The sequence below is a fragment of the Polistes canadensis genome, unplaced genomic scaffold (assembly GCF_001313835.1).
Source record: "Polistes canadensis isolate GaletaPanama2010 unplaced genomic scaffold, ASM131383v1 scaffold_42, whole genome shotgun sequence".
In the NCBI taxonomy this organism is placed as follows: domain Eukaryota; kingdom Metazoa; phylum Arthropoda; class Insecta; order Hymenoptera; family Vespidae; genus Polistes; species Polistes canadensis.
The window spans coordinates 584,568-597,624 of NW_014569589.1; the positions used below are offsets into that span (position 1 = coordinate 584,568).

Genomic DNA, 13,057 nt, shown 5'->3' on the forward strand with positions numbered 1-13,057 from the left:
CTTTTAGCATAAAAAATATTTACCATATTTTCAATACTGAAGATATCTAGATTATTAAACACTAGTCTAGATAGAATCAGTATTTGATTACGTGTAATAAGATAAGGTGTTTAAGATCAAATTGTATTGTAATATGTTAAGTTTTATTGAAATGTATGACTCTGTAAAAAAGATTATATGTATGGACACGTGAACTGTAAATGATCAAGTTGCTGATGATGTCCCCAGTAAGGGACGAAACGTATAGTTCAAATTAATTGTTCATAAGATTTATTAACCGTCTATAACTCCCTTTGAGACTTATATATTAATTATTATTTATTTTTTATCAATATAATATAAAAACATTCGTACGTTCGATATATATTTAATAAAACAAATAACAATCCTTTTGTTTCAAGACAACATATTATTAACAAATTACGAGTCAATAAGAAAAAATACATCGAAACAAAAGAATAATGTTTAAAAAGAAAATGAAGATAAATTCGTGGCAGAGTAAGTAAACTTTGGTAAGAAAAATCACAAATGTTTTGTTGTTCGATTTCAGGACCATCGTTTTGGGGTCTGATCAATCCACAATGGTCCCTGTGCAGCAAAGGAAGACGACAAAGTCCCATCAATATCGAACCCGACAAGCTCCTTTTTGACCCACACTTGAGACCGGTGCATGTCGATAAGCACAAGGTAAAGTATCCAAGAAAAGTTTTACGTTTTCTTTCACGCGAGTTTAAATAAAATCGAGCAACATCATTAGGGTGTGTCCCTTTTTCGATCTATTGGTAAGAGAGACGGATTGACTACCACTTTTCTTATTTTACTTTCTTTCCTCCTTAACTCGTTTCGACGTTGGTGACTTTAGAAAAAAAAAAAAAAAAAAGAAAAAAAAACAGGAAAAGAAGGATTCGAAAGTCTTAGCTTCTTGGTATCATTCTCCTTTCTCTTTTATCTTTTTATTTCTGGTTCTTATTAGATCTCTCCGTCTTACTCACAATTTCAAGACCCGTTTCAAATGAAGATGAAAGAGCCAACGGATGGATGCTCGTTACTCGAAAAATTTCTCTCTCTCTCTTTTTCTGTTTCAGTCTATCCGTTGGACTAAAATAAATAAGTTCTTTTTATTTTTTTTTCTTTCTACCTCCCCATCCAAAGTTTATTCTATCAGAGAGTATCCTTCAACGTCGCAAACTTATTTACAACGGCAAGTGAACGTATGACGTAAATTCATCCCCTCTCTACCCCCCTACCCCTATGCGGCTTCTATGATCGTTAAAAGAAATTCAATTACAAGGAATAAGGATACTGTAAAGGGGGTAAATAAAAGAAAAAAAAAAAAAGAGAAAAAAAATAATTCATTATTTATTAAATAGAGGTAAGAAGAGTAATAAGTTTGTCATGACAGAATTGATAGAGAAAAAGATGAGAGGAAATTTCTTTAAAAATATTTGAGTATTTGTGTATGTACGAGAAACGAACGAACGAAGGAACGTAGGAACGAATGAACGAACGAAACCGTCGTCCTTGAGTTAACGAAAATTTAAACGAGACCGTCTTCGGGCTAGCTTTTCCAACGAGCTATAACTCGTTTACTTAAACTTTAAATGGCTCAGCCAAAATTGCCGTACTCCGTGGCTTGATTAAACGATACACAAAATGGCTAAGTTATCCAACATCTAAGGAGAAGAGAGAAAGAGAAATTGGTTGTTCTTAGCATCTCTCTTCTTCTATCTTACTAACAAAATATATTCCTTTTTGAGGATTCTCAATCGATCGATAAACCATTATTCTCTCTCTCTCTCTTTCTCTCTTTCTCTTTCTTTTTCTTTTTCTCGCAAGACTATACAACCTGTTCCTTAATTTTAAATTTCATTTAAATCCAATTTGCGTTGCATTTAATTATTCATTCAAATTATTAACTAATCAATTATATTTAATATTTTAATGACATTTTCTCTTAATTATCTTTTTTTTTTTTCTATTTTATTTCTTTTTCCTTCTATTTTTTTTTTTAATAATCGAATAAAGTATAAAATATAAAATAAAATAAATAATTAACAAATATATTATATAGTTAAAATGTATGGTGTCGTAAGTATTTATCGGATATATTAATAAAAAAATAATTAATTGACGTCAATCTTAACTAAGAAACTTTAGAAAACTATCAAAACTTTCTTAATCTAATTATAATGCATGTATACGTAATGCAATAGACGTAAATGAAAAGTTTTTTTCTGAAAGAAAGAGAAAAGAAACTTTATTAGAGAATATCTACTGAAATGATTTACTCTTACTAATTAAAGATTTAATTGTTGATTTAAAATAGAGTGAAAACACGAAAAAGAAAAAAAAAAAGGAGAAGAATAATTACATTTATTTGGTCAGTATTTTTTCAACATTTTTCTTCGGTATTGTATAAAATAAATAATCGGTATTTATAATAGAGGAATAGTTGCATCAAGGGGTAGGGTGGTACACATTAACACTGACTACTCAATTTACAATATTAATTAAAAATTATCAAACAAGTGTGATCCAATAAATCTAAGCTTAGAATATATCATTAACATATTGATTCAATGAAAAATGAATTCAAGTAGTACAAATAGTATCTATAATATAAATATATTTAATAAAATAAGTTTATTTTAGAAATCTATTAAATAAAACAATACTCGGCAAATATTTAAAAAAAAAATACTTATTCAATTAAAATATGAATTTAATATTTAACATAATAAATTGAATTTATCAGAAATCTATTAAATAACAACTTTCGATAAAGATCTAACCTTTTCTTTTTGAAAAAAAAAAGAAAAAAAAAACAAGAAAAGAAAAGATCAAACAATATAAAATATTTCAAAATTAGAATGATATTACTCGTCGACTTGAAATATCTGGAATTTCCATCAGAAATGTTCCATCCTGTATAATTCTTTCCGCGAGCGTTCCTCTCTCAAAATCACTGCTACGACATTCGAAGAAGATTAAAGCACCTACGAAGTGGAAGAACAAGATTCACGAACGAGGACACGTCTCCCTCGGCGACGGCACATTTCTTCACACCCTCCCCCCCCCCCCCGCCCCCTCCCTCTTTTCACCTCCCTATTTCTCTCTCTTTCTATCTAACTATCTATCTATCTATCTATCTATCTATCTATCTATCTATCCATATATCTGACTATTTCTCTTTCACGATTTTCTCAACGATTGCAAACTCGATGAGGGAATCGCTTAGTCGACGAAATTGTTTCGGTTTTTGGGCCTTACTATTACTATAGTATTTCGCTGACAAAATTCCGTTCCATTCCGTTCCGTTCCGTTCCGTTCCGTTCGACGAGATTACTTTATCAACAGGTCGTTTCAACGTTCAACGCAAATCCGCTGTGATCTCGCTGACCAAGCGTTAAATGGTATAGATATATAGACATAGTTTTTACACTACACTCTGGCCCTATTGTAATTATACCCAGTCTCTGACTGTAAATTTTCGTTAAATCTATCTTTTTTTCTCTGTCTCTATCTCTCTCTTTTATTCTATCGTTTTTGTTTGCTCTTCATCAAATAATTGCGCCAACGTGCAAATATTTTTAACTTAACTACACATCCGTACAATCGAATCCAACCAAAATGTAAAACATATTTTTCAAGTTGTTTTTATTAAGGATCAATCATTTTTTTTAAATTATCATTAAGTTCGCTAAACAAAAGAAATTAAACGAAAAATCCTGTTTGTCTGTCTGTCTGTCTGTCTGTTTGTCTTTCTCTCTCTTTTTTTTTATTCTCGTTTCTGTTTGCTTTTCATTAAATAATTCGAAAACGTGCGCAAATATTTTTAATCCAACCCCCATCTAATCCAAGCAATCGAATATAACGATAACGTAAAACATATTATTAAATTTTTAATGTGACTGATCATTTTTGAAAATGATCATTCCGTTCGTTTAAAAAAAAAAAACGAAGTAAAACAAAATTCTGCTCGTCTTTATCCAATTTTACTCTCGTCTTCTTTTTTTTGTTTCTTTTAATCAAACAATTCGCAACCGTGTAAATATTTCTGATCCAACCTAAAATCGGACCAATCAAATATAATGAAAACGGAATTATTAACGTGATTTTTAATGAAAAAAAATTAAAAAAAAAAAAACAAGCAAATCGTTTATAAATTTACAATAACAATGTTACAACACGATTGGAAAAAGATTTCAAAACTAATATTTATCATATTTTTAATAAAACGATCACTCTCCTTCGAAAAGAAAAAGAAAAAACCAACACGAAAAGAAAAGAAAAGAAATTAAGAAAAAAGAAAATCCTATTTTTAACAAAAAATTTCACTCTACGTAAATCCCCGGAATCATTGATATAATTATAACCCCAGATTATATACTCGCATGCATACCTGTTACACGATATAACTATACGTATAATATAATGAAAATAAAATGACAATTAATAATTGTAATGAACAAGAACGATGATAGGAACGGATGTGATGGAAAAAGGTATAGATAAATGAATTTACGGATGTGTATATAATATATTGATATGTATAAGTATCGCGAGAACAAGTTAATGGATTTCAAATCACCAAGGGAGCTTTTTTGTGCTTCACGTTTTTCGCGGTTCTCACTGTTAATTCGATAATAATACCATTAATTACGAGAACGCGTCTGTTTAACGGACCGTTTCACAACCCTCTATCTCTCTCTCTCTCTTTTTCTCTTTCTATCGATCTATTCCTCTCTTTCTCTCTCTCTTTCATCGTTCAACCAATAGTAATACCAACGAATCTCGTAAAAGCAGCAATCTTCCATTGGGTAAACATGTATTCGATCCCTTTCATTCTTGTACTGATATCAAACTACGTACACTTAAGGATTCATTGATTACGAATGCAATGAATTTGACCACCAAGTCGTTTCAAATGAATTACATTTATTATACACAATGTTTCCAACGTATTCTTTAAATTCGCGATAACATATAGAACTCGATTAGTCAAGTAGACTTTAAACTTTTATTCGACGAAATCTAGGAAACCAAAAAATGTGCGTGATCTTCATGCACGATATTAAAAATGAAACACTCGTATTTGTCAATGTGCTGGAAATAAATTAATTAATTCATTTATACTATATAAAATATTTTATATATTAATAAATATGTTTAACAGAGGGAAATCACTTGAAAAAAAAAAAAAAAAGAAAAACTTCGTATAAACGAAACACACACACACACAAAAAAAACAGGAAAAAATTGTGAGCACGCGTGACTCGGAATTTAACTCTCCCTTTCTTCGACGAATTATAGTGCAAAAAAAAAACAAAACAAAAAGAAGAAGTACACAACATCGACAATCGAATTGCAAATTTACCCCTTTCCTCGAAAGTCGGGAAAAAAAACCGGATGACACAGAAAAAAGCAAAAAGAAAAAAAGAAAATGATTCGAAAGCGTTCCAGGTGGGTGGAGGGGGGTAGGGGTAGGAGTGAAGGGGAGGGACGGCGGGGGCTTAATACCGCGATGAAAACCGCAGTGACGTCACACCTGTTCCCGCGCTATTTAATCGCGGTTTCAACGCCGCTTCCAGATCGGCACCATACCGGATTGTAAGTGAGAAAGAGAGATAGAGAGATAGATAGAGAGAGAGAGAGAGAGAGAAAGAGAGATAAAGAAAGATAGAGAAAGATAGAGAAAGATAGAGAAAGATGGTAAAAGAGAGAGGAGCCGACTAAAGCAGCTCGAACCTCGTGAATTTATACGGCATTCAACCCGGTTAAAACTTTGGCACTTAAATTAAACAATAGAACGAACCGCCGGCGCCGCCATTGCCACCACCACCACCACTACCACCACCATCACCACCATTGCCGCTTTTCGGAAGTCGAACGTACGTACGTCTTCGACTGAGCCCACTCGGTTTCAACCTTCCCCCAATCCCTCCACTACCCCTTTCCCACCCACTTCTTCTCCCTTTCTCTTTGTACCTTCTTTCTCTTTGCATTCACTTCTGTTTTCCTCCTTCAAAATATATCTATAGATTCCCCCCCTCTGAAATCCTTCTCTTTCTCTCTTGGAAACACTAAAACACACCCCGTCCCGTCCCGTCCCGCGTCCCACAACGTAGATTCTACATAAGAGAAACGATCAAACTAGACGTAGTAGTGGTTATAGTGATAGCGATGGTGGTGGTTAGTTCAACATTGACGATGCAGTGATTCTGTTACCGGTTATCCAGACTATTCGGATGCTCCCACTTTCCTAATATTCATTTTCGACCTTTCAAAGAAAATCTACCTGATTAATCTTTGCTCGGTCATTCTGCTTTTCATTTGCCAACTATCGACAATGCTATTCCTTCCATTGTTATACCTGTAATATCTTAAGTGAGTCAATAATCATGTGCAATGCAATGGGATCGTTTATTTTCCGTTTGATGAATTATCAAATGTTCGCGCATTAGGATTTGGTGTTATAGTTGTAATACTGTTCTGAAAGTATTATGTGGATTTTGGTCCCTGTTAAACCTTCTGACAAGATATTAGTATGTTCTAATCGTACTCTAATTCAGACCATTTGGATACTTCAGCTTTCCTAATATTCGTTTTCAACGTTCAAAGAATACCAACCTGATTAATATTTGCTGAGTTATCCAACTTTCCATTTACTAACTATTAATTATGCTATTTAGTCAGTCCATTATAAGTTAAATTATTCTTCAATTGGATAAAATTCTTCGGTTTGCTAGAAAATTCTTTTAGATTGAAATATCTCTAAGAATTTCATTATATTGATTTTAACATAAAAAAAAGAACATTTTCCAGGGGCGGTAGTGTTGAGAGTTACTGGTTTAGAAATATGAAATTCGCATAAGCATAAACATAACGGTACACAGAAAACTACCTTCGGTCCCGGTTTATTGGCATAAGACATATAATCGTAATAGCGATACCACACAACAAAACGATTCGCCTAATCCCTAAGCTCCAAATACTCCATTTCAGAAATATGATGAACATTCTTAAAAATGGGTCATATATATAAAACAGAGAATAAAGAATATTTTCCTTGGTGATAGGACAGTCTGAAATCGTCAATCGTGATGCTAGAATATTTTTAAATTCCTAGAACCGTGTGTGTGGCAACATTCTGACATGAGTAACGAAGTTCAATAAAAGTTTCCCTTTCCTTTACGATCACATCATAGCCTTTCATCGAAGGACATCACATTTATATTTATACAATGAATAAGGGACGCTCATGACCAATGGGACACGTTCCTCCCTTACGTAACGCCTTTTTTTGAGTTGAAACCCCCATTTCCCTATCCATGGGATTCGTAAACGGTCTAGCATATATATAAGGGAATCATGTTTCTTGTCTCTTCACTTCTTCGTACCTGCTGACCAATATTATATCTTGCCAGGATAAATTGCATCCATTATTCATGACAACAGGACTTTTTGAATGTTTTTCCTGTTATTTACTTATGATTTGAAACTATTTTGACATATGACTAATTACTCTACAAAATTAATACAAATTTTTCAAGAATTGTCCACCCATAATCAAGGAGTACAAAACAAACAAAAAATAAAAGGGAAAAAAAAGATTTTACCCTCTTTCGGGACAACACCACCTATTCTCGGATCTACAACATAATCTTATTCTTATAATATTCTAAATTAATCGATAATCACGTACAATCTAATGGAATCATTTATTTTACGTTTGCCGTATTGTCAAATGTTTTATGTATATGGATTTAGAGTTACCGTTGTAATACGTTTCTGAAGATTTTAGATGAATTGTGGTACCTGATAAATCTTCGAACAAGATCTAACCAATTTGGTGTGTTCGAATTTGTACAGTTGTGATCAAAAATTTGTAGAATAGATTTACAAACACAACGATACAGTTAATCTAAACAACAACAAAAATTCTCCATACAATTGCGAATATATTTTATTGATTCGTTCGGGAAATTGAGCAATCAGAAATTAGCTATCTCAGACAATGAGCTATTTCAATTAGAATACAAGACTCTCAATGAGAATGTTCTTTGAATTACAATTCCCGAATGACGATTTTCGACAATCAAAGGAATCCAAGTAAACCTCGAACTATACTGCATTCGCTACGTTAATCAAGGTATTTGAATTCATGTAAATCCAAGTACATCGACTGGCACGATAAGAACGAATATGTTAAGAGGAACGTTCGCGGTTGATATCTCCGCGATTTCTATGAGTTACGTTACCGAATTAATTTCTTTATCAAAAGTTCGTCGAATATTTTTCGTTAATATTCGAATGACCAAGAAAAGTCTTCTGACAATTTTCGTATAATTTCAAGGATTATTTTTTAAATGATAATATTCATTTGAATAATATACGAATATATTATTCATTTGAATATATAATATATAGTAATATTTATTATATTATTATTGTCCGTAAAAACATTCTCCAAAGCAAATAACAATCTCCGATCATCTGTTGAACCTAAAAGTCAAAAATTTTCACTTTTTACCTCCCCTCTCAAAAAGAAAAATCAAATATATACTTACAATGACTTAACCTAATCGAATCATTTAAATGTCCAAAGATCTTCACGCGATATTTAAACAAATAAATCATATGACCATTTTAAATCACAATACTGCCAATACTTCTAATAAATCACGAGAATGATCTTCTAAAAACGTTCGTATTACAATGCAAAAATAATTCAAATCTGATAACTTAATCTATTTCCTAGATATTTTTAAATATAACACTCATTGATAACAATCCAATCCTAAATTATTTTTCAAAACTATTCAAGGATGAAGATAATAGAAAATAAATATTCGTTTTAATACACTAACAATATCAAAATCTTATTTCTCCCCAATGTTAGAATAAACAACGGGTTACGAAAAATCTCAAATGATTGTTGATCATTTTTCGGTAGAATAAATTCGTAGTTTCCTTCCTTCTTCATTGATGCATTCTTCGAGCAATTGTTTACGAAATAGAATGTCTCATTATGCTAGAACTCATGGCTCCGAGCAATACATTCGTCTGTACTCCAAAGTAATCTCCACGTACGTATAATGCCTTAGATGAGTTTCTAGGATGTTCTACGCGTGCAAAAGATAGAACGAGAGAAGGGATGCGAGAAAGAGAGAGAGAGAGAGAAAGATAGAAACAGAGATAGGGTTAAGGGTGGAAAGGGAGGAAGAAATTGTAGAACGAAATTTATACAGACATCGAAGACGTATGTTGTATTATACGAGGACAATTTACGGGGTCCAGTAGTTAGACAAGTATAATGGACCCCTGTAAGTGCAATCAATGTTACTAGACGTCCAACGAAGAGCTCCCTTGAGGCTATGGGAACGTAACACTGACGGCACGAAAGACGATTCACGATGAACACCTACCTATACTATCTCGATTCCTATCTTTATCTTCTAGATATGTATATTTTAGATATTGTTTATCTTGATTTTCATTTCATTCCTAAAACTATACCGAGGTAATTATTCCATTTCCTGTTGAATGAACTTTTAGCAAATAGTAAACTTATGAAAGGGATATATATTATACGTACATGAACGAGTTGGGAATTTTGAATCATTATTTAGCACAAAATTATTTTTATATGTATATGAAGGGATATATGTTATGTGTGTGTGTGTGTATGGACAAGTTCAAAAATTTGGATTGTTATTTAGCTTGAAAAAATGATTTTTAATAATTTTTTGTTTGTTATCGAACAATCCGTGTGCTCTAAGATTATTTGTTTTTAATTATTTTAATTAAAATTTAAAGATTGGATTAACTTTTTTATATTGTTTTGAAATATTTTGTATCAAAAATTGATTATGGTCTGTAACGCTTATGTGAATGCATATTATTTGATTTCAATGTCTTATTATTTAAAATTTTCGCAAGCACACATAATCGTATTACCGTATCGTTCGGCCGATCTAATTTATTTTGACATGAAATAAATGACTGAAATAGTAAAATCAATTCTATTTAAAATAACCAAATTTTTCTAATTATAAAATCTTGAATCAATTATCTTTCGGTTCATTCTATTAATCCAACGATTTTCTTAAGGTTTATTTTTACGTAGAATAAATAAATGAAATAATGAAATAAAATATTTTAAGATCTTTATTGGACTGTTCGTAAACCCAAGTAATTGAAGGATTTTCTTACAATCTTATACCAAGGAGAGAATATTTTCGTTATCCTTTATTAAATTAATTCAAATATCTAATAAATTTTTCACCATCTGCACATTCAGTAAGTATAATAGTTTCCTTCCCTTAATACATAGAAACCGTTCGTCTTCTAACAAATTCAATTAATTAACAGACAATCTCGAACTGGGAATATAGTCGAAAATGTAGAAGACTGGATTTATCCTTTTCTAACTTCACACAAGAAGACACTGTTCTAATTTCTGTTCACCTAACAAAATATACTTACTTGCAGATACTTGGTACGTGTATGTGTGCACGTTTATATGTACATATCAACGTGTAAGTCTGATTTAAATAGGTCGTATCTTCCGCGTAGTCTTTAAAAGGATTTAACATAAGAGAAAATTATTATCTCTAGCACGATATTATAATCAAATTAAAATCAATTTAGAAAAATTTAATCGCATAGTTTTTAACATTCGAGATTTCACATATTACAGACGAGAAGGTGATATTTTAATTAAATCATTATTATAAACGTTCTCTCTCTCTCTCTCTCTCTCTCTCTCTCTTTCTTTCTCTCTCGTAAATTACTTTCTCATAGTTTCGGTAGATTTTGTAATTATATTTCTAATAACATTTTTAAACCCATTTTCGTGTAATTTAATATTTGAATAAAACAATAAAAATACAATTCAATCTTAGCCGCGTATTATTATATTATTACAATATAACGTTAACAAATTTTACTTTAAACGTTAAAGAAAATTGTCGAGAAATTCGAAAAACAATAGAATATAATATTTGTTCACATTTTCCTTCGAAATAAAACAAACACGTTTTACCTTTTATCAAATAAATAATATTCGTTTATCAAATCGCGTTATAATATCCCACCAACAACAATATAATAATATTACATTAAATTTTAACGAAATTATCCCTAAACAAAATTCGCCAAAAATTTTAATCGTGTTTCGTTTTATTTGTTTTTTTATTTCATTCATATAAAAATAAAACTAGAAAAAAATAGTCTAGGGACAACTGAAAGAATTTCATACGACTCCTTGGCCTCGTACGACCACATAGAAACGTTAGCATCGTTTCTGAAAGACAGGGTAGGATGATCCCTTTTCACCATAGACCGAATCATCCTCGCGTTAACTCTTTCTATCTTGTCCTATTTTTCTCTGTCTTACTATATCTTAGTAAGACTTTTGAGAGCTTTTGCGAAAAATAAGGATAGAGAAGAAGCTTTTGTGAAGGTTCTTCTCGTTGGTGTCTAGACTCGCGAGTCGTTTAAGAACCCGGTGAATTTTTGTTCCTCCGGGCGGTTCTACGCCCATTGATTCGCACACCTTCCAAGTCCACGATGGTTATGCAATAAAAAAACTAGAAAGAAAGAAAGAGAAAAAAAAGAAAAGACTGGAAGAGATGTAGGTGAGTTGGGGTGGCGAATGGGGGTGGTGTTAAGAAGGAACAAGGGTAAGAAGGGGGGGGGTGACTTGGAAGGGGTTAGGATTTGAAAAGAAGGTCTAAGAATTATTCCTCGAAGTAACCCCCCCCCACCCACCACCCAACCAGCCGGTGAAAATCTATCGCGAAATAATGACTTATGCACCCTCCCCCGCTACCCCCTCACCCCGCTATCCCCCCTCAAACGAGTACTTTCTTCTCGGTAAAGAAGTAAAGCCAATGGCCGTCTTCATTTTTCTCTGTCAACTCAAGAATAACTCGAAATCAGCTTTTCGGTTCCCGATCGATTCTACTTTTTTCTTTTTCTTCTCCTTCAAACGAAATGGAAAAGTAGAAGAAAATATCTTCCTTTTCTCTATTCAAAAATTAAATTAGATTCTAAATAGGACAACGCGATGCCTTTATTTATCAATTAAAATCGAGATATTGGCGAATTGAAAGTTACAACTTTGGAACTTTCTTCATGTCGATTAGATAACCAAAAAAAAAAAGAAAGAAAGAGAAAAAAAGGGAAAAGGAGGTTCTCGTCAGTCGTCGTCTGTCTAATTTGAGATTTTTTTACTTATGTATCAGCTAAGTTGAAAATGATGATTGCTTCTCGATCAATCGGACATTTGGATAAAGAAAAGATATAAAATGGAAGAAAGAGAGAAAATGCTTTCTCGACACTTATTACTTTAATTTAAAGCTACTCTCTTCATCATTTGATCAAAAAAAGGAAAATTGATTTCTAATAGAAGAAAAAAAAGCAAATTATTCCTAAAGAAAAATCTTAAAATCTTGAATTTGTAATACAAAAAATTATAAAATAATATCTAAATCATTTGTTCGCGAGTTTAAAAAAACACCATATAATTAAAAAAGAAAGATAGATTCTTACCTACAAATTAACACGCTTTCGATCATCCAATCCTTCAATCTTCCCATATAAAAATGATAAAAAAAAATAGAAAGAAATTCCTTATGAACAATCTCGAAACAGATAATTGAAACAAAATGAAAAGCAACGATATAACAAACACGACGAGATGCGGAGGGCGGAATAGGAGAACGGGGTGCGGGTGGGGGGGGGTGAAGAAGGGGACCAAGTAAATCAATTTTGAAATAAGCGTAAGTTATCTGGGTTAGACTTTCGCTGACGCGTTCCCTCGGTCCTGTAGCTAGGCTCATTATTTCTAACTGATGACGCCATAATTCAGGTCCTCTCCTTGCTCGGTAGTAGGAAGAGGAAGAGGTGGGAATAGGAGGGCGGGCGGGTGGTAGGAGGGGGGAGGAGGTAACGTACAAGAAAATGGACTTGCCATGGCTCGACTTGCACTTCGTCAAGCTCCTCTTGAGCTTTCTCTTCGCGAAACTTATGCGCATGCTCACACATATAC

General features: G+C 32.4%; 1 protein-coding gene across 4 annotated transcripts in view; it reads left to right on the plus strand.

Moving 5' to 3' along the window:
- Positions 1–13,057, plus strand: part of LOC106784914 (carbonic anhydrase-related protein 10) — a 226,206-nt gene that overhangs the window by 161,320 nt on the left and 51,829 nt on the right. For all 4 annotated transcript variants that reach the window (XM_014744923.1, XM_014744922.1, XM_014744921.1 and 1 more), the window contains one exon: positions 551–687. In XM_014744923.1, the coding sequence (XP_014600409.1) occupies positions 551–687 (137 nt within the window). The remainder of the gene's footprint in view (positions 1–550; positions 688–13,057) is intronic.